This window comes from Sus scrofa, chromosome 3 (assembly GCF_054392235.1).
Source record: "Sus scrofa isolate SSC_HxYL_T2T_F1_AM1 chromosome 3, Sscrofa_HxYL_maternal_Yorkshire_Landrace_v2.0, whole genome shotgun sequence".
Taxonomy (NCBI): Eukaryota; Metazoa; Chordata; class Mammalia; order Artiodactyla; family Suidae; genus Sus; species Sus scrofa.
This window is the reverse complement of record NC_139385.1, coordinates 81,397,087-81,419,707: the sequence shown is the minus strand read 5'-3', so window position 1 is coordinate 81,419,707 and position 22,621 is coordinate 81,397,087. Positions and strand designations below refer to the sequence as shown.

Below are 22,621 nucleotides of genomic sequence, written 5' to 3'. Positions count from 1 at the left end.
AAACCAAGCTGAGGAGACAGGGCTGTGAGCTGTCCCTGCCATCTGTCTCCTGTATCCTCACCAGCCTCTGTGGCCTCGGTTTACATTCAGGCTTTTCAACCTTCCTCACAGCCATGAACAATGATGATGAGGATCTGTTGACATGAAAAAAAAATTGTCAAAATATAGCACCAAGCTATTAAAGCTTATAAGACAGTGTTTTCATTTATTTTTTTGAAAAATAGAAAAAAAATAATTTATACACACAAGCATGCAGAGAGGAAAGTGTGAACGGTTCCACCACACTTTGGTGGCCATTCCTTCTGGACAGAGGAAGCAGGCAGTTCTCTGGGTAGGAGATGACCTCTGGAAGTTTTAGCACATTCCAGGCTCTTGGCCCCACTTTCAGATGATGGAACTGCTTGAGAATCTACCTGTTTTAGCCTCTGCCAACTCTTGAATCTAAACAGACCCAGCTGAGACTGTGAACTCCTAAAGGTAAGGCAGATGTGTTAATACTTTCATTCTATTATCTTTAACCATGTAAATGCGTCTAATTCAGTACATTCACAATGTCGTATAATTACCACCTCTATCTAGTTGCTAAGCGTTTTCATCTCCCCAGAAGGAGACCCCTTAGCCAGGAGGCAATCACTCCCTATTTCCAGTTCTCCTGAGCCCATGGCAACCACTAACCTGCTTTCTGTCTCTATGGATTTACCTATTCTGGATGTTTCATTTAAATGGAATCATGCAATATGTGATTCCACATTCAGCTTCTTTCACTTTTGTTTTCAAGGTACATCTCCATCCTCGTGTTTTATCAGTACCTCGTTGCTTTTTATGGCTGCATAATATTCCATTGTACAGAGAGACAGCCTTTGTGTAGGCAGTTATCCACTGATGGACATTGGAGTTCTAACCACCTTTTGGTTACTGTGAATAGTGCTGCTGTGAACATTCTTTGCAGGTGGTTGTTTCAGGACCTGTGTTCAGTTCTTTTGGTATATACCTAGGAGTAGAACTGCTGGGTCATATGGTAACTCTATTTTAACATTTTGAGAAATTGCCAGACTGTTGTCCATGTTTTACTTTCCCACCAGCAGTAAGTCTTATTTTACTATCAGCACTTTGCCTGGTGTACTGAGAGAAAGAGACAGCTGTTATTCCTGAGAAATTCGATGCCTGGAACTGTAAGAAAATGTTTTTCCTACGCTGTACCATTTTGGGGCTTTGGGGGGGGGGCAGGGGGGGGTTGGCCTCACCCGTGGCATGCAGAAGTTTCCAAGCCAAGTATCAACCCCACACCACAGCAGCAACCCGAGTCACTGCAGTGACGCCGAATCCTTCATGGCTGCACAAGAGAACTCCCCTCTGCTGTACTATTTGATATTCATTGTAACCTAAGAGCTTAGGTTGATATTCATGTTTCCACTTTACAATGGGAAACAGAGGCCCACAAACCTGAGATATCCTACCTATGCCACAGAACGTGGCAGGTTGGGGCTCAAACGGCAGTTCAGACTCGAAGGCCTGAACATTTTGCTTTTTCAGTACCACATGCTGATCCCAATTGGACAAGTGTTTGGTGAATTGTGTATGCCAGGAGAATCAGCTCTGCCTGGTAGGATCAGGATTCACTTCCAGGCCTCATCACACCTCTATCACCAGTGACCAGGCCATACTTGACCAAATTCCAATCTGTGACTAAGACTCTGTTCTTTCTTCAAGATCCAGTTCAGTGTTACCTTTTCCATCAAGATTTCTGACCCTTACCAACCAGATGGATCTTGCATCTGTTCCCTTCTCTGAAGCCTTGGCACTTCCTCATTAAGCACTTACATTGCTGTTAATTTATTACTTGCTTAACAAGTAACTGTTCACTTATTACAGTTTAACAGTTACCATGACCTTTGAGAGTTCCTATGGTGGCTCATCTGTAACGAACCGACTAAAATCCATGAGGAGGCGGGTTTGATCCCTGGCTTCACTCAGTGGGTCAGGGATCTGGTGTGGTCGTGAGCTGTGGTGTAGGTCACAGACCCAGCTTGGATCCTGCATTGCTACAGCTGTGGTGTAGGCCGGCAGTTACAGTTCCTATTCAGCCCCCAACTTGGGAACTTTCATATGCCGCAGGTATGGCCCTAAAAAGAAAAGAAAAGTTACAAGTACCCTGATAAATTATTTTACTTTTCTATTGCCCATAGGAACCCGATTATGATATATAATTATACTTTTTGGAATCATTTTTATTCCCAGAGTTGGGATTTGAGAACATCATGTCGCTGAAATTCCGTGCTTGCAAATTATGAAGTATACCTGTGTAACAGCCCAGCCCTGCCTAGAAATGGGCCATTGAGATGGAAGGTAGCCAGTCATGTGGCAATGTGTTTTGGAAGTCTCAGAGGAGGAAGAAAACGTCCTGAAAAGAACAGCATCTCCCCTGACCTCTCATCAGTCAACCCAACCTCAGGTCAGTGTCCCAGACTTCTACTGGGAACTCAAAACCAGAATGGAGATATGGAGATAACTAGTACAGAGGATGAGGAAAACAGTCACAACGGGCAAATTTGGTAAATGCAAACTTTGCTCATTCTGAGAACAATCAACATAGATGCTTTACTCAGTGTTGTTGTGCTGATGGCTTAACAGTCAGCAAACACAGCCAGGAACAGAGAGGCAGCCTCAACCCTGGCACAGGTTCCAGAGCAGAGGAACTGACTACTGGGGTTTGCAGACAAGTAGCTGTGGGAAGGTCATTAATGACAAAAGCAAAAAAATGACAGCAGGAGGCCTGAGACGCCTGTGAGCCACTGGGCTCCTTCTAAAAAGAAGGCGCTGGGGAGGTCCTGTTGTGGCTCAGTGCCAACAAACCTGACTAGTATTGGTGAGGATGCAGGTTCGATCCCTGGCCTCGCGCAGTGGGTTAAGGATCCGGCATTTGCTGTGAGCTGTGGTGTAGGTCGAAGACGAGGCTCAGATCCCGCATTGCAGTGGCTGTGGTTTAGGCCAGCAACTGCAGCTGTCGACTCCTAGCCCAGGAACTTCTATATGCAGCAGGTACGGCCCTAAAAAGAAAAGACAACCCCCAAAAAACATGTTTGAGAGTAATGGCATGGGAGAAGGCTTTGTGATGGAGTCGTTAGGATCACAGGATCTGGGGTCACTCCAATCTGAGTTTTAATCTTGACCACCAGCACTTTGAGTCTTAGAGCAGCTTTGACTCTGTAAGCTTCAGGGGGAAAGATGCTTTCATAATGGAGAGGTCTAGGGGGACCACCATAACGAAGTGACCAAACTAACACCACTGATGGGGCCAACTGATATCACGTGCCTCCTGATGACATGCAAGCAGAAGGACACAAAATCTATCTACTGTCATTCCCCTGGATATATATATATAATATATATATAATGTGTTTTTTTTCTTTTTCTTTTTTTCATTTCTGGCCACCCCACAGCACATGGCGCTCCAGGCCAGGGATCAGATTACCCATTGTGCTTGGGGGTGGGGATTGAAACTGTGTCTCAGTGCTCCCAAGACACTGCCAATCCCATTGCACCACAGCCCGAGCTCCTCATTCCCAAAAATATTTAAACTGACTCAAATCGTGAACGCATTCTGAAATTCTGAAAGACATAGGGTACTCTTCAAAAAATGTCAACTTTTTTTTTTGGCACCCACAAGCATATGGAGGTTCTCAGCCTAGCGGTCAAATAGGAGCTGTAGCCTCCAGCCTGCATCACAGCCACAGCAACACCAGATCCAAACCAGGTCTGTGACCTACACCACAGCTCATGGCAACGCCAGATCCTTAACCCATTGAGTGAGGCCAAGGATTGAACCTGTGTCTTCATGGATACTAATCAGATTCGTTTCAGCTGAACCAGGACAGGAACTCCTCGACTTTTTTTTTCTGAAAAAGATTTTTCTAAAGGAGACTAAGAGACATGACAACTAAACACAATGTTTCAGAAAACAGGTGTGTATGCCTGTGCCTTACTCATGCAGGAAGAGAGCAAGCAAAGGTAGCAAGATGTTAACAAATGGTGAATTCACATGAAAGGCATACAGATGGTGACTGTACTATTTCCAATTGTTCTGTAGGTTTGAATTATTATTATTCTTTTGTCTTTTTAGGGCTGCACCCGCAGCATATGGAGGTTCCGGCTAGGGGTCAAATCGGAGCTGTAGCTGCTGTCCTGTGTCACAGCCACAGCCACTCGGGATCTGAGCAGCATCTGCGAACTACACCAAAGTTCATGGCAATGCCGGATCCTTAACCCGCTGAGCAAGGCCAGGGATCGAACCCACAACCTCATGGTTACTAATCGGATTCGTTTCCACTGTGCCACGACGGGAACTTCTGAAATTTTTTGAAATAACTTCAGAGACTAAATTTACTTCCTTGCTGTGTTAAAATCTCGGGGTTGTAGAGAGAACCATATGAGGCAGTGCATATAAAATGCTTAGCGCCGTATTCACTGCATTCAAAGCAATGCACATTTATACTTTACTATTTATGACCACAGTGGAAATATCTGTCCCCTAAGGATTTCTACCTCTCCCTCTCCAGCACAGGGGAGGACCCCATTCCGCCACCCTTTATGACGCTGGCATGGCTATGTGACTGGACAGTGAAATATGAATCTAAGCACCTGTCATTTCCATGTGGGAGCTTTAAGAGTCACTGTGTAATTCACAGCATGCCTTCTAGCCAGGCTGTGACCCACAGAGCACATATTGACATAAAGCCTTCAGCAGCCTGGATTCCCGAGTCACTGCAGTGAACCTTCCTACTGAGTCACACTGCAGAGTGAGCCAGACACGAATTTTTGTGGTACGAAGGCAGTGAGCTTTAGGGACCCTAATTACAGCCTAACCTACCCCCCACCCCCGAGTCCAGAAACCATTGCCCTCAGGTCAAATCTTGCCCATTGCTTATTTTTGTAAATAAAGTTTTACTGGAAGATTTTTTTTCTTGCTGAATGTGGAAGTTTTCAGGCCATGGATAGAACCCACACCACAGCAAAAACAGCTCCTGGATCCTTAACCCACTGAGCCACTGGGGAACTCCCTGGAATACTTTTTTTTTTTTTTTTTTTTTTACACTGTCTGTGTATGCTTCTGCACTAGAACAGCAAGAGCCGAGTAGAAGCAACAAACACCAGGTGGCCTTTAAAACCGAAAATATTTACTATCTGGTCTTTCACAGAAAGTTTGTTGATCCCTATCCTATTCTACCTTGACTGATACAATCATATTTTAAGACAAAATGAGAAAAAAAAATCCAAAACCACTTATAAAACATGATTTTTAGCTGTAAAACTCGGGCAAGTTACCTGTTATTTCTACAAGCTTTTAGTTGCCTTTGTGTAAAATGCGGGTATATCTACCTCATGTGACACTCTTAGAATTAAACATATTCTTGCATGTAAAAACCTGGAACCAGGAGTCTTGGAAGGGCAATGCTGCAGTAGCCAGAAATAAGTGCAGGAATATGGGCTGCTGGATAGAAAGTCATAGAAAGACGAGAACCTAGTACACTGTACACATCCGATAAATGTCTGCAATTTTTCTAATTATATAAAAATAAAACCTATTTGAACAGAAATAGAAAGCAAGACAATAGCATAATACTAACTGGTTATTTTTTAAAATATTAGGGATAAGACCAGGAGTGTTTTTTTTTTCCCCTTTGCTGCCATTCTGCTTTAAAATTTTCTATGATGAACAAAATAGATTTTTATAATCTGGAAAAAAACCAGTTTTTTATAAATGCTGAAAATTTTTAATATATTTATTATTTTACAGAACATCTTTTGTTGACATTCTACAAATGATACCATCCAATAATGTCCCAATTCTTTCTTCTTGTGAAGATAGTTTATATATCTGTAAAAATAAAAGACAGATTATGACATGCTAATATGTTCATGCACGATTTATTTTTATTATACAAACATGTATAAGTGAAATTATCACTCAGTTATTGGAATGATGGCATGAAATCACAACGTAGTTAAAGTATGAAAAGTAGATGGCAATTTATCACTGTCAAAAGCACTCTTTTTTAGTTATGGTGATGACTCTAAACAAATAAATTTTTATGTATTTATTGTATTCGTCTTTTTAGGGCTGCACCTGCAGCATATGGAGACTCCCAGGCTAGGGGCTGAATTGGAGCTGCAGCTGCCGGCCTACGCCACAGCCACAGCAATGCTGGATCCTTAACCTACTGAGCGAGGCCAGGGATGGAATCTGTGTCCTCATGGATACTAGTCAGATTCGTTTCTGCTGAGCCATGACAGGAACTCATATATTAATTTTAAAAGCACACATCTAGATAGTAACTTCATACTATAATTATTTTATATTTCAAATGTACTACGTAAGTTTGATAGTTAAAGTTATCTTTTTTGAAGAATGATCTTATCAAGTAAGTTTCTAACTGTATCTTATGTAATTCTGCATCTTCCAATTCTTTGCACCTGTAATTATTTTTCAAGTAATTTTTTTTTTTTTTTTTTTTTGTCTTTTTGCCTTTTCTAGGGCCACACTCGTGGCATATGGAGGTTCCCAGGCTAGGGGTTGAATCGGAGCTGTAGCCGCCAGCTGACACCAGAGCCACAGCAACACCGGATCCGAGCCGTGTCTGCGACCTACACCCACGGCAACGCCGGATCCTTAACCCTCTGAGCACTGCCAGGGATCAGATCTGCAACCTCATGGTTCCTAGTCGATTTGTTAACCACTGAGCCATGAGAGGAATGCCAAGTAATACTTTATTACATTAACTTTCTTAAAAGTTAAAAAAAACATAGAAGCACTGGTGAAAAATAAGCAAACATTATTCACATCTATCATGCTCTTTCCAGAAATTCAGATTTACAAACCTTTTTGACTTCTGTAATATCTGTTATTTCAGTGAGTTCTTTCAAAGGAACTTGATGACCTTCTACCTGGGATATGATGTCTTCTTGATTTATTTGTTTTTCTCCCTCTTCAATATAAGCAATTAGAACTGAAGTGTCATTTGCCGAAATACCAAATTTTTTCAAGGCCTCTGAAATCTAAAGGTGGGGCGGGGGGGAGAAAATCAGTAGATTCATCTGAAACACCTCCCCCTTGCCACTCTTTCCAGGTCAGATTCTTATTTTTTAGATCCTAATGGTTCTGCCTACAGTTGTTCTCTTCCACAGCCCCTTCCTGCACAAACCATCCCTCCCACCCCCCAACCCCAAGTGACCCTCTAGCCACTTAGGACTGTTTGGAGAGCCTGTCATCTCATGCTTCTCTGTCTATGCTCATACTCTGTCCTCTGCCTGGAGAGCCCTCGTATATCAATTATCTTAGGGCATTTGAATTTTGTGTCTAGTTCATCTGCCTTGTTCAGGAACATTTTTGTTTTTTTTCTGCCCCTAGAACTGACACAGGGACAACTCAATAATTGTTTATGAATTGCTTAGTCTCTTGAGTTATTTCACTGATCTCAAACAATATTTATGGAGTGATTTTTCCCCCAAGTACTGGGGAGTTCTCCTACCATGCATTTTATAAGCTTCCTAAACATCTGTATTTTAAACCTTGCCACAGTTTTCCTAAGTTTTCTCTTGATGTCAGCACTTGCTTGTTTTAACAGTAGTAGGAACACTAAAACTTCTTCATCAGCAAAATTACAGTGTTGTTTTTTTAATGGCTCCAGGTGGAATGTTTTTAACTCAATAACTTTGATTACTAGCAGTATCTGAAACCACAAACTGTTACATGCAGTGGGTGTGTGAGAGAGCATGTGTTAAGGGCTGTTTTAGGTACCAGGCAGGCTTCTGGTATATGGAAGAGACATGGATGCTATCCTCAAAGAGTTTACAGGCAGAATGAAAGATACGCATGACAACACTCAGGCATCCATGGCTAATCATTCAGATATCATTTAGTGATCTTCCTGACTCTACGTGGTAAGAAGGACAAATTAAAACTATCCTCTTAATTTAGCTAAATTTTTGTTTACACACATGTGAAGCGTCTCCAAAGCTTATTTGCCTAGTAAGAGAGCAGTGCTAAACCCCAACTCTGTCCAGAGCTGTCTTCACTATTGTTTTGGTTTAGTATTAACAGGCTCCAACCCAACACCAAGTAACACACAGGCTATCATGACAAGGTCAACAATTATAAAGTAAATAAATATTAATTACATTATTATTTGGGGAAAGATTGAAAATAATTTCCGTAGATAGAGTTCTTGTCTTCATTTTCCCCAGTTTGTAGAGGTGAACTGCTTTGTTTGCTGCCACAAGTATCTGAAATGGATCGACAATCTACCAAAGAGAACAAAAAATATTATACACAGAGAATCTGGAGTACGCTGAAGACATGTGCCCCATAGCGTGCTATCTCCAGGGTCAGTGTTTTACTTCATCCCAGTTCCTATGGACTACATTTTTAAATTTTTTCATAATCTCAAGGACCTGAGTGTTCAGTAAAAAAAAAAAAAGAAAAAAGAATTTTAAAACTGCAAGCAAGAGTTCCCGTCGTGGCTCAGTGGTTAACAAATCCGACTAGGAACCATGAGGTTGTGGGTTCGATCCCTGGCCTTGCTCAGTGGGTTAAGGATCCGGTGTTGCCATGAGCTGTGGCGTAGGCTGGCGGCTACAGCTCCGATTAGACCCCTAGCCTGGGAAGCTCCACATGCCGCGGGTGCGGCCCTAAAAGGACAAAAGGAAGGAAAAAAAAAAAAAAGTAAAACTGTAAGCAACTTAGATAAATAGTAAAAAGCTGGGTTTTTTTGTTTTTTCATTTTAGGGCCACACCTGAGACATATGGAGGTTCCCAGGCTGGTGGTGGAATCTGAGCTGCAGTTGCCGGCCTACACCCCAGCCACCGCAATGCAGGGCATGAGCGGCATCTACAACTTACGCTGCAGCTTGAGACAACACCGGATCCTTAACCCACTGAGCCACCACAGGAATTCCAATAGTAAAAAGTTTTAAAACGACATTTACCGAGGGGTATTATTATGGGAAAAACCATATGGTCAACATTTTGCCTTCGTTTTCCACAGCTGTCAGTGATATCCATGTTATATTCACATGTAATGGATGAGGAGACCACGGCAAAGAACAGGTCTGAATCCCAGCTGTCCTCAGTTACCACGAGGGAACCGGAGCAAATGCCTTAGCATTTCATCTAGAGGTGCAGACCATCCTAGGACGTCACGGATGGGTTGTCGTGAAGACTGAGTCAGCTGTGTGTGTAAACAACTTGCAACAATGCCAGGAGCCAAATACACCTTTATATAAAGGTCAGCTACCACTTGCTCAAAGCCATAATAAATGGCATATCTGGGATTTGAGTCACAGTGATTCTACAGTGTGTTCCCTTAACCACTATGCAGTGCCTCCTTCCCAGACTTTCTCTTTCAGAGGAGAAGACGATCCCAGACAGCTGCGATCACATCAGGGCTGGACCGCCTTTGACAGCTCCTAGGGCGGGGTGCTCTGGCTTCTAGTCACTGCTAATTCAAGGTCGGCCAAATCTGATTCCACTCCACAGCTTGGACAAGGCCTTTTTACCTGAAGATAACAGGTTTGGGCTGACCTGTAACAGCAAGAAATATTTCATATTCTTAAACTCCCTGCAGAGTGCACTCCTTCCCACAAGTACTTACCACTGTAGGGTTGATTAATGAGCCGTCAATGCCACCTTCCATGGCCTTTTTTCTCAAGGCTCCAGCATTTTTCACATCTTTAAATAACAGAAGGGTCACCCTGTACTCAGGAAACAGGTCCAGTTGCTCTGTTAACTGCATTTCATAGATAAGACAGGATTCTGTTGCACAAGACCAAAAGACCAAAAGTTAACACCGTAGGTCACTAACAAAAAAATATCTTTACTTAACGAGATATTTTTTTTGCTTTTTAGGGCTGTGCCTGTGGCATATGGAAGTTGCCCAGCTGGGGGTTGAAATCAGAGCTGCAGCTGCTTGCATATACCCCAGCCACAGCCACAACCACAGCCAGGCCAGATCTGAGCCGTATCTGTGACCTGCACCACGGCTCACGGCAACACCAGATACTTAACCCACTGAGCAAGGCCAGGGATCCAACCCGAGTCCTCATGGATACTAGTCACGTTTGTTACCGCCAAGCCACACTGGGAACTCCCTAACAAAGTAACTTTAATAAGAAGATATAAAAGTGTTAAAATAGAAAAATCTATCCCGAAAACACATCTGGCATTCTCACAGTATACTGTCTTCCTAAACCTGCTGTTTCTAGCTTCCTTTACCATTCCTGGCGAAGGATCAAGGTTGCCACCTGATCCCCTGCTTGTGCAGGTAAGTCCGGCTCTGATCCGTGGATGAGACGCCGTTTCCCCAATAGACAACTAGGTGCAGATTACCAAAAATGTTTTAGATCACAGGTTACTTTTAGCATTAATGAAACCTCACTCCAGCTTCTTAGCCTTTTTAGTTTTCTTATCTCACCATTTGATTTATGTTTTAGCAGCACCCAGACACAAATACGAAAGAAGAAAATAATCTTACAGAGGAAAAGTATGACATGACTCAGAGAACTCATTTCACACATGGGGATTTAAGCAGGGAGGGCACAATGCTTTAATAATACTGGCCCTTTATAGACATAAATTTAACAAGAAAAGGACGGGGTATATACAAAGACATAAGAGAAACATGACAAATAACTACAAAGACATATCCTTGCACAGAAAAACAAAGCATTGCAAAAATTTGATCTTTAAAACAATTTCAATCAGTCCTAATGAGATATTTGGGTGAGGCAATTTGATAGGTTCATTTTATCCTTTTACCTAGGAGGTTCCATTTACAGCATTTTTCTCAAAGAATAAACTGGCAATCTGAAGGTTTATGTAACAAGAGGTCCTTATCATTATCCTAACAGTAAAAGCTGAAAAGAACTAGTAACAGGATTTGTTTTCACTAAACAACCACTAAAAACTGTAGTCTTGAAGAGTACTTAAGGATGTATAAAAACAGCAATAAATAACACTAAAACATTTGATGTGGAAATCAAAACATAAAATTGTGGGTTTTTTAAAAAAGGTACACATACACACACACACAAAATTGAAAGAAAAATACAACGAAAAATTACCTTTGACCTGCTGGAATTTCATCTGACTTTTTTCTTATTGTAACAAAAGAAAAAAAGAACATTTGTGAATAACATCCTGGCACACAGCAGTTCAGTCATAATCAAGGTCCAATGGAAAAAAAAATACAGAAAGATAAAATGTACACCCAATTATAAAAGAAGATGCACCCAGAAAACAAAAACACGAAGTACACCAAAATATGGCCATCTTGGGCAGTAGAATTGAAGGCAATTTCTAAGGTCTCCTATAAATATTTTTCTATGTGCTGAATTTTCTACAATGAGTACTCAAAATATATAATGAGTACATACAACCAGAGAGAAAAAAAATGTGGTTTTTGTTTTTACATGAGGGGAAAAAGGACCTCTAGCAAACGTCAGAATAGTTTGCTTTTCTTTTACATAATTCATTCAGTCCAGAAACTTCGAGTCACTGCTGGATACTGACCTCTCACTCAAATCCCATATCTAATCCAAAAGTCTTGTCAATTTAAATTTTATTTTTCACCCTGCCCACAGCACGTGGAAGTTCCAGGGGCCAGTAATCAAACCCGGGCCACAGCAGGGACCCAAACCGCTGCAGTGACAACGCCAGATCCTTAACCCACTGCACCACAGGAGAACTCCTTGTCAATTTTTTAATATCTTGACGGATACAATTCTCTCCAAACCCACTGCCACCACAGTGGGCCACCAACTCACATCCACAGTTTGGCCTCCTAGAAGTGCTCAGCTCACAGTTCCTGCCCTCCTATCATGCAGCCGCCACCTGGGAGTCAAAACCATCTTTTCACAAACAAGAACAAAATAATGCCACTTGCAGCAACATGGATGGAACTAGAGACTCTCATGCTAAGTGAAGTAAGTCAGAAAGAGAAAGACAAATACCCTATCACTTATATCTGGAATCTAATATAGGGCACAAATGAACCTATCTACAGAAAAGAAACAAACTCAGGGACACGGAGAACAGACTTGTGCTTGCCAAGACGGAGGGGGAGGGAGGGAGATGGACTGGGAGTTTGGGGTTAGCAGATGCAAACTACTGCATTTGGAATGGATAAGCAATGGGATTTTGCTGTGTAGCCCATGAAACTATATATGATCACTTGTGATGGAACATGATGGAGAATAATGTGAAAAAAAGAATGTATGTATGCATAACTGGCTCACTTTGTGAGGCAGAAATAGACAGAACACGGTAAATCAACTATAATTTAAAAACTATTATCGGAGTTCCCGTGGAGGCACAGTGATTAACGAATCCAACTAGGAACCATGAGCTTGCGGGTTCGATCCTTGGCCTTGCTCAGTAGGTTAAGGATCCGGCATTGCCGTGAGCTGTGGTGTAGATCACAGACGCGGCTCGGATCCTGCGTTGCTGTGGCTGTGGTGTAGGCCGGTGGCTATGGCTCCAATTCGACCCCTAGCCTGGGAACCTCCATATGCCACGGAAACGGCCCTAGAAAAGGCAAAAAGACAAAAATAAATAAATAATAAAAACTATTTTTTATATATATATATAAATCTTTTATATATAAATCTTGCCCTGCTGCTGCTCTTATGAGAAATCCGTTTAGGTCAAGGCGTTCCAAACTCAAACTCTGGGCCCTTCCTCCCTGTTGGGCTTCCGGGCGCACTGCTCCCCTGACCGCGCTCAGTCCGCCACTGCCGTCCTGACTTCTCAGCCGCATCTCCAAGCTCCTCCCTTCCCCCCGCCCTCCCGGAAAGGCAGCTGTCCCCATTCAAACCTTCCTCCCTTCAGCTCGCTGGTAAAGAGTCCCTTTACCAGCGCGCCCAGAGCCCCAGGTCTAGCTCCCGATTTTGTCACAACCTTGGTGAAACGCGGGCCTATCAGGATGATGTATCGCCGCTAGACTTTACAGCCCTCCATAAACGAGGTCGCAGGGAACCACAGGCCTCGCACGGAAAAATCACGCTCACGGGCGCCGGGATTGAGCCCCCAGTTCAGGCCCGCTACTGCGCTGGGAGGACTCAGCGGCGCGTCCCTGTCCGTTTCTTAAGATCTTCCCCACGGAAACAAAACCCTCAACTTCCGGAAGCTCGGCGGCAGCTGCGCCCCCTCTCAGGCGTCCCGGAGTCCGTCGCGTCTTTCCCGGTCCCAGCCGGAGGAAGGTGGTCGGCCGCCTTCCCGCACACCCTTCCTCTCCAACCTGAGTGCGGTCTACGAAAGCAAGGGAGAGCCGGGGTTCCTTCCTCCACTTCCGGCGAGGGGGTCGGCGAGGCTCCTCTGGCGGGCTGGCTGTGGGTCGCCGCCTCGTCCTGAAGCCGCATGGCGTCGGACGAGACGTCCTCAGCTCTTTTTCGTGTGAAGTACTGACTCCGATGAGCTCTACATGCGTCTCCCCTGCTAGAGAGTCAATAGTTCTCTTTCGAGGCAGGCGGGACTCAGTTTGCATCTTGCTTCTGGCGCGGGCATTTGGGGAAGGATCTGGAGCCGACCGCCCTCGGCGACGGGCCTCGGGTACATAGGAAAGGATAGGTGACAGTACGTTAATGGAATCTACCTCTTCATCCGCCAGGCTCACATATTTATCACCCCTGAGTGCTTCAGTCTCCAAAAGAGGAAGTAATCCCCTAAACAGGCTGCAGATAATTATTTTCCATGTTAATGGTTGGGGATCATCCAGATAAATGTTAACAAATACAGCCGCACGGTGGATATGTGCAATGGAGAAAAAAAAAATTGAGAAAGGGGGGGAATGCCAGGCCGTGGATATTACCTTTTAAAATAGGATGGTTAAAGTTGGCCGGTTAGCTCAGTTGGTTAGAGCGTGGTGCTAAAATAGGATGGTTAAGAAAAATTTCAGGAAAAAGGACCATTTGAACAGTGACTGGAGGAGGTCTGGAAGCAAGTTCTATGTGTATCTGGAAGAGCAGCATTCCAGGCGACAAAGAGAGTTCAGAGTTCTAAGACAGATAGGGCCTTAGCATATTTAAGAAAGAGCAAAGAGAACCGTGTGGCTTTAGCACAGTTGAAATATATATGCAGAAAAAAATTATTCTGACAAAAGACTAGTATCCAGATTATATTAAGAACACCTACAACTAAAAAATAAGAGAAACAACCTAATTAAGAAAAGGTGACATATTTGAACACACTTCACAAAAGATATATGGAAGACCAATAAAAACATGAAAAAGTGTGCTCAACATAACTATTCGTCAGGGAAATACAAATTAAAAACATAATGAGATAAAACTACGTACTCATAAGATGACTAAAATTTAAAAGAACTTAAATCTAAAAATTTAAAATATGAAGTGTCAAACATCCCAAACTGGAACCCTCATATACTGCTGTTCTAAGTATGAAATAGTACATTATCACTTTGGCAAAAAACTTGGCAGTTTCATAAAAGAATTCAGTGTATACCTACCATACCAAGCAGTTTTACTCCTTGGTATTTACCCACAAATGTCCACATAAAGGCTTGAAGGTGAATGTTCACAGCAACTTTACTCAGAGTAAATGGAAAAACCCAAGGCCCAACAATCCATCCCATTCATGGATACTGGTTAATTCATGTAATGAAATACAATTCATTAATAAAAGGAATGAATATACTTGCAACAGTGCATGGATGAATCTAAAAACACGCTCAGCAAAAAAGAAACTAAAACTATGTTACTGTATGATTCCATTTCTGCAAAACTCTAGGAACTGAAAATTTATTCTAGAGTGATTGAAAGCAAATTAGTGGTCGCTAGGGATGGCAGGAGTGGGAAACAATGTCTGAAAAGAAAGCCCAAGGGAACCTTTGCAGTGAAGCCAATGTTCTATGTCTGGATGTAGTGTTAGTTACGAGAGGACGAATTTGTTAAAATCTACCAAATTACATACTATATAAAAGAGTAATTTCATAGATGTATGTCTCAATAAAGTTGATTAAAAAACAGATACTAAAAAAGTTGTTCCAGTTCACAGTGACTTGTTTGTAATCAGTGAAAGCTGGTAAGAGACCAAATGCTCATTAAATGAATGGACAAATTGTATATCCATGTGATGGAGTACAATTTGGCAGTAAAAAGGAATCAACTGTTGGTGCATACAATAACATAGATAAATCTTAAAAGGAGAATTATAGGAGTTCCTGTTGTGGCTCAGCAGGTTAAGAACCCTACTAGTATCCATGAGGATGTGGGTTCGATCCCTGGCCTCACTCACTGGGTTAAGGATCTGGCGTTGCTGCAAGCTGTGGAGTAGGTCACAGGAACGGCTTGGATTTGGCATGGCTCTGGCTGTGGTATAGGCCAGCAGCTGTAGCTCCAATTCAACCCCTAGCCTGGGAACTTCCATATGCTGCAGGTGCAGCCCTGAAAAAAAAGGAAAAGGAGAATTACAAAGGGGCACTAGGAAACTCTGGGGTTATAGGCATGTTCTAGCTTAATTGTGGTATTGATTTCATGCATGTGTACATGTCAGATTTATCAGCCTGTACATGTAAAAAAGGTACAGTGTACCTATCATATGTCAATTATATCTCTACAGCTGTTTTAAAAATCACAAGGAGACAACACTACATCTGTGTTGTAACAGCTCAAAGAAACTAAAAAAAAAAAAAACTGATAATACTAAGTGCTGGTGAGAATGAGCAACTGGAACAATTCCCACATCATGTGAAAATACCCCCCAAAATGAAACCTCTACTTCTTGATAAACTGTCACCTTGTTTTTTGTATTCCTAAAAGGTTTAAATATTTGTAGGATCTTGTACTTCCTGCTTTCATATGTGTGGCTGAAAAATTAAAAGCTATAACTGCCAGATTTATTAACAAATAATAAATTTATGAATTTAAATGTGTTGCATTTGCTCACTAGAAAGCAGAGCCCGGGGCAAGGACTGAAGTGCTGGCATTTTAGTTGGGGTGTGTGAGAACAGAGCGGGAAGGGTGAGGAACAGCCTTCACATTGAGCCAAAGAGACACACAGGTGGTTTGCTACGTGTTTTCACTCTGTAGGCTCAGCTCTCCCTGGACGGCTGGAAGGGAAAAACCATTCCTGAGAGTAACCCACAGGAGGGAGAAAAGCGGGGGAATATGCCAGCCAGGCTCCCTATTGTCTTCTGCCTTCATTAACCAAGGCTCCTGCCATAGGAGTGGGAGCCAACTCCTCTACACTTCTGATCGTCTCACCCTTCCCTAGCAGCTCAGAATGCCCGATCTTGTGGCCTGATGTGTGGAATTTCCTCCACCTTTAAAGTGGAGGGATGGCTGAGAATCGAGGTGGCTTGGTATGGAGGCAGTGGGGGCCACAGAGGCCAGAGTTTCGCTGGTGCTCTGCAGCTCGGGAAGCACTAAGGTTTGCCAGCAAAGGCAAATCAGAGGATGGTGGTTCAGGTGGCAGATGGCACTTTTAGGAAGGAGGAAGTTGCGAATCTGAGACCATGCTTAGAACGTGTGTTTCATGAAACAGGAGATACAGACGGTAGGAGAGCTGTTACAGCCAAGGGAAAAACTGAAAGATACCATTGCACTGGAGTTACTCTGTGGCTCAAAAGGACTGGTGGCATCTCTTCAGCTTCAGGATGCGGGTTTGATCCTGGCCCGGCACAGTGAGTTAAAGGATCTGGCGTTGCCACAGCTATAGCGTAGGTCGCAATTACAGCTCAGATCTGATCCCTGGCCCGGGAACCCCATATGCTGTGTGTGTATGTGGTGGAGGCCAAAAAAAAAAAAAAAAAAAAAGATACTGTCAAATAAATGCATATAACAGTGGGCTCAAAAAACGCCTGGCGCACTGAGGAAGGAAGTGGAATATACTAGAGGCTTTGAAAAGTCAGCTGGAGTCTGATCACACAAAACCTGACAAGCAGTTGGAAGTGGATTCTGAAGCCATAAACCATTTCTGATTTCCAAGAGTAGGACAGCACAAGGAGTGTGCTTTAGGGCATGATTCTGGGCAGCTGTTAGAATTACATTAGAAAGGTGATTCAGACAGGATCCCAGCCAGGGCCTCTCTCCAGAGGAGGCATGTTGGTAGCTGGGGGTGTGAGTCCAAATCAGGCCTCAGGGCACTGAATGGCCTTCACTCCTGGGATGTGATGAATCATAAAAAATCAAGTTTATCAGACAGAATAAACCCAAAACCAATTTAACTGGTGGAAGTCTTGTTGCTCTGGCCAGACTAAACTCATGCCTCTATCTCTACTCAGCTATTCAAACCCCATCAAAAAGATAAAAAGATTCCTAAAGGTTAAAAATTCACAAGAGAAGGAAGGGATGATGAATGGCAGATGAGAGAGAAATAAAAAAAAAAAATTTCAAAGATGTTCACTGTCAGAATGGAGGGAAAAAACCTAATTGTGTGCAGCAAGGGGAAGGTAAACAAAAAAAAAGCAAGCTAATCGATCACTTTATGACAAGTCTACCATGACACGACCATAGCTTCCATTAACTCTCAGTGTCTCAATCTTAAGTATGAAATGACAGGCAAAGGTCACCAGATATTTCAAGATCACATTTCTTGTAATAGGCATTAACAAACAGGAGAAAACAAAAATAGCTGATACAGGGAACAAAAGAAACTTAAAAATTGATAATTTTGGAGAGAAAAGATAATGCATTCATTAAAAAAAAAAATAAAAGAATGAAGTGTCTGGGAAAAATGCCCTTTAGAAAATAAGAGCTAGAGTTCCCGTCATGGCTCAGTGGTTAGCGAATCCGACTAGGAACCATGAGGTTGCGGGTTCGATCCCTGGCCTTGCTCAGTGGGTTAAAAGATCTGGCACTGCCGTGAGCTGTGGTGTAGGTCGCAGACGTGGCTCGGATCCTGAGTTGCTGTGGCTCTGGTGTAGGATGGCAGCTACAGCTCCGATTCGACCCCTAGCCTGGGAACCTCCATACGCCATGGGAGCGGCTCAAGAAAAGGCAAAAAGACAAAAAGAAAAAAGAAAATGAGAGCTAGACCTTGGAAATTAAAAATATACAGCAGAAAAGAAATATATAGCAAAAAAACCCCTAAACAATCAATAGAACGATAGAAATGAAGGTGAGAAAAGTCTCCTGATTAAAAAAAGGAAGGAAGGAGTTCCCGTTGTGGCACATTGGAAACGAATCCGACTAGGAACCATGATGTTGTGGGTTTGATCCCTGGCCTGGCTCAGTGGGTTGAGGATCTGGCATTGCCATGAGCTGTGGTGTAGGTCGCACATGTGGCTCAGATCTGATGTTGCTGTGGCTGTGGCGTAGGCCAGCAGCTACAGCTCCCATTAGACTTCTAGCCTGGGAACCTCCATATGCTGTGGGTGCAGCCCTAAAAGGATAGAAAAGACAAAAAAAAAAGAAGGAAAAAGTTTAAAATGGAAAAGAAAAAATATAATTAACTTAGAAGTACATTTCAGAAATTCTAAAAGTCAACTAACAGAAGGTCCTCAAAAAGAAAACAGGATAAAATGAAAAGAACATTTCCTAGAATTGATACATATAAGTTGCCAGACTGGAGTTCCTGTCATGGTGCAGTGGAACTGACTAGGAATCATTAGGTTGCGGGTTCGATCCCTGGCCTCGCTCACTGGGTTAAGGATCCGGCGTTGCCGTGAGCCGTGGTGTAGGTCGCAGATGTGGTTTGGATCTGGCATTGCTGTGGCTGTGGTGTAGGCCGGCAGCTGTAGCTCCGATTAGACTCCTAGCCTGGGAAGATCTAAGGGTGCAGCCCTAAAAAACAAAAACAAAAAACAAGTTGCCAGACTTAAAGCCTCACTCAGTATCTAGCATTATGAATTTTAAAAATACCGACACTAAAGCATATCATGAAATTTCAGGACACCTGAGAGAAAAATCTTAAAGCTTTCAGAAAGAAAAATTACAGGTTACAAATAATAGTTCTGGAATCTGGGGAGTTCCCATTGTGGCACAGTGGAAACGAATCCAACCCGTATCCATGAGGATGTTGGTTCAATCCCTGACCTCGATCAGTGAGTGGGTCAGGGATCTGGCACTGCCGTGAGCTGTGGTATAGGTCACAGATACGGCTCAGATCTTGAGTGGCTGTGGCGTGGACTGGCAGCTGCAGCTCTGTTTGGACCCCTAGCCTGGAGCTTCCATATGCTGTGGGTGTGGCCCTAAAAAGCATTTAAAAAAAAAAAAAAAAAAAGAGAGTTCTGGAATCTGAATAGCACAGGGTTTCAAATAGCAACAATGAACTATGAAAAGCAGTGTCTGTCTACAAGTGTTGGCATTCCCTTCGTGGCTCAGTTAACAAACCTGACTAGGATTCATGAGGATGCGGGTTTGATCTCTGGCCTCACTCAGTGGGTTAAGGATCCAGTGTTGCTGTGAGCTGTGGTGTAGGCCAGCAGCTGCAGCTCCAATTCGACCCCTAGCCTGGGAACCTCCATATGCCAAGGGTGCGGCCCTAAAAAGCAAAAAGCAAAAAAAAGTGCCTATCTAAAATTGTATAGCCAATCAAATGATCAACACAGTAAAAGAATAAAATAAAACTCATTTCAGACATGCAAAGCCCTCAAAAAATTTACATCCCATTAATCCTCCTTGGGAAACCATGGAGGGAAATGAACCATGAGAGCAGCGGCTCTGGATCCAGGAAACAGAAGAGGGGTGTAAGACATGACCATGATGAAGGCAAAGAGAAATCCCAGGGCAAGAGCTATGCCCCACGTGTCTAGAACCAACGTGCCTGTTTTGGATTGAGTCATGCCCTCAAACAAACCACTCAACTCACCCTGACTATCTGGAGATGGGTCCTTTAAAGAGGTAAGTTTAAATGAGATCATTAGGGTGGGCACTAATCCAGTATGCCTGGCATCATACAAAGAGTAAATATGGGGAGTTCCCACTGTGGTGCAGTGGGTTAAGAATCTGACTGCAGTGGCTCACTGCAGAAGCTGCAGGTTGGATCCCTGGCCTGGTGCAGTGGGTTAAACACACACACGTAAATCTGGACATAGACAAACATGGAGGGAAGATGATATGAAGACCCAGGGAGAAGATGGCCAGCTATAAGCCAAGCAGAGAGGCCTCAGGAGAAACCAGTCTTGCCAACACCTTCATCTTGGACTTCTGGCCTCCAGAACTATGGGAAAAATAAGTATCTGTTGTTTAAGCCACCCAGTCTGTGGTACTTTTTTATGGCAATCCTGGCAAACTAGTACGGTGCCCAATTTACAACAGGTTGAATCAAGCCAGGAAGGATTTCAAATGCAAAAGAATCTGATGTGCTTATCCTATCCACATTAAGAAAAATCTTATGGTGGTATTAGAGATTTGGAGGATGAATTAGTGATTGCAGGTAAAGTCGCAAACAAAAACGAAGGGGACAAAAGTGGCGTTAAGAAAGGAAATATATGGAGTTCCCGTAGTGGCTCAGTGGTTAACAAATCCGACTAGGAACCATGATGTTGCGGGTTCAACCCCTGGCCTTGCTTAGTGGGTTAAGGATCCGGTGTTGCCGTGAACTGTGGTGAAGGTCACAGACGCAGCTCGAATCCTGCGTTGCTGTGGCTCTGCTGTAGGCTGGCAGCTACAGCTCCGATTCAACCCCTAACCTGGGAAACTCCAAATGCCGAGGGATGGGCGCAAGAAATGGCAAAAAGACAAAAATAAATAAATTAATTAATTAAATAAAAAAAGAAAGGAAATATATGATGGGAAGATAATATGAGAAAAAGAATGTATATATACAAACACACGTATGATTGGGTCACTTTGCTAACTGGAAATTGACACATTGTAAATCAAATAATCATGGTACACCATGGCTCAGAAGCAAAGGATACTTACCAAGGAAATAACGGGAACTTAGAATACTGACTTAACCAAAAGTTGGGAAATAATTACACTGAAAAGATGAGGGAACAGAAGTGTGTATGTGGACAGATGTAAAAGAGCTAAATCCTCCTCTTCCGCAGACGGAAATCAACAGAAGTCATTAGAAACTGAGAAATCAAGAAGTGATAATATAAGCAGAGTATTTAAATATGGAGGCAAACATTAGAAGACAAGGCAAAAATAAGTTGCCTTTGAGGAGTGACAATCGGGTAGGAAGGGATGTTGCACAGAAGTATTGCTCAAGCTATTTAAATTTTAAACTATTCATACTTTTTTTTTCTTTTTCTTTTTACGGCTACACCTGAGGCATTAAGAAGTTCCCAAGCCAGGGGTCAAATTGGAGCTGCATCTGCCACCTACATCACAGCTTACAGCAATGCTGGATCCCTAACCCAGTAAGGCCAGGGATCGAACCCGCATCCTCAGAGAGACAATGCTGGGTCCTTAACCCACCAAGCCACAAGAACTCCTGTATGTGCTTTTTTAAATAAAAATAAAAAATTTTAGAGCTTACATAGACCACTAAAGACCTCTAAAAAGCAGTCGCTGGTCACTTTAGCCAGAGGACTCTCAGAGCAGAAGCCAAAACCAGAAAGTGTTGAAGAAGTGAGACACAAGAGAGCAAAAGGAGACTGGTTTTCAACAAACTGTGTTGTAACTGAAATGAGAAGGGGACAGAGAGGAGAGGATCGAAGGTTTTCGAAGGTAGCCGTGCTTATATGATGACACTTCTTCTGGCAATGTCCTCCTCAGAAACTGCTTGCCAAGGAACTCCTTACAACTACAGACCAGCGGGATTCCCACGCCTGCCCCTGGTTGTTCTTTTTTTTGTGTGTCTTTTTTTTTTTTGTCTTTTTAGGGCTGCATCTGTGGCTTATGGAGGTTCCCAGGCTAGGGGTCTAATCGGAGCTATAGCTGCCGGCCTACACCACAGCCACAGCAATGCCAGATCCGAGCCACGTCTGTTGCAGACACCTACACCACAGCTCACAGCAACAGTGGGTCCTTAACCCACTGAGTGAGGCCAAGGATCAAAGCCACAACCTCATGGTTCCTAGTTGGATTCGTTTCTGCTGTGCCATGACGGGAACTCCAGGTTGTTCTTTTTTTTGCCTCACCAGTTGTCTTGCTCCAATTTCTTTCCAAATGAGAGTTTATGATGTATGCGAGGGGACAATTACACCAGAGCAGCCTTTTAGCAAGAACTCTTGTATCTCTGTGAAATTTGCTGGGCAGTAAAAACTTTCTAAGACGTCGCTTAGATGAAGGGTAGTGACCTGATTGGGCTCATCAGAGACAGACCAGGGAGCAGCTGAGTCAGAGACTTCTTCAGCGTCTGGTTCCAACCGACGTTCATACATAAACGAGAACAGAGAGGACAACGATCACACGCAGTATCAGACTTTCCATGGTACAAGGCCTCAAAATAAGAGGCCTTAAAAAGGGAAGTCAGTTTGCCCAAGGGTTCATCAAATATCTACCAAGGCTTATGATGTTATGACAGTCACATTCTTGAGCAAATACAGGTTTCTGGCTTCCTCCACAACTAAAAATAATCTAACAATCCCACCCCCGCCTCCAAGTAATCCATCTGTGTGTTCCAGAGGTGAGCCAGCCGAAGAGACAACTCAGAAAATGTCCAGGTCAAGGCACCACTCCACTGCAGATGGAAGTGGAGAAAGATCACAGCAGGTTA

General features: G+C 43.1%; 1 protein-coding gene and 1 long non-coding RNA gene across 9 annotated transcripts; one reads left to right on the top strand and one right to left on the bottom strand.

Annotated features, from left to right (window-relative positions):
• Positions 1-380: 380 nt before the first annotated feature.
• LOC146404725 (uncharacterized) lies at positions 381-11,099 on the top strand. The gene is made up of 3 exons (XR_014841691.1): positions 381-2,115; positions 2,239-2,452; positions 9,042-11,099. It is a non-coding gene; the product is annotated as an uncharacterized LOC146404725 (long non-coding RNA).
• Positions 5,749-13,137, bottom strand: TPRKB (TP53RK binding protein). 8 transcript variants are annotated; one of them, XM_085015407.1, is made up of 8 exons: positions 12,950-13,137; positions 11,818-11,884; positions 11,116-11,148; positions 10,268-10,366; positions 9,648-9,808; positions 8,176-8,298; positions 6,877-7,053; positions 5,749-5,875 (listed from the first exon to the last, which is right to left on the bottom strand). In XM_085015407.1, the coding sequence occupies exons 5-8, from the start codon at positions 9,786-9,788 to the stop codon at positions 5,789-5,791; spliced, it is 528 nt and encodes a 175-aa protein (XP_084871533.1). In that variant the 5' UTR covers positions 9,789-9,808; positions 10,268-10,366; positions 11,116-11,148; positions 11,818-11,884; positions 12,950-13,137; the 3' UTR covers positions 5,749-5,788.
• Between the last annotated feature and the right edge of the window lie 9,484 nt (positions 13,138-22,621).

What these genes read in the sequence shown, in the direction of transcription:
- TPRKB (XM_005662460.3), bottom strand. Translation starts at nt 11,137, where the DNA reads ATGAAATTCCAGCAGGTCAAAG. An exon ending in ATCTTTCCCCAAATAATAAT is followed by an intron (nt 7,054 to 8,175) that starts GTAATTAATATT and finishes CCCCACCTTTAG; the next exon opens with ATTTCAGAGGCCTTGAAAAA. An exon ending in ATATTACAGAAGTCAAAAAG is followed by an intron (nt 5,876 to 6,876) that starts GTTTGTAAATCT and finishes TTATTTTTACAG; the next exon opens with ATATATAAACTATCTTCACA.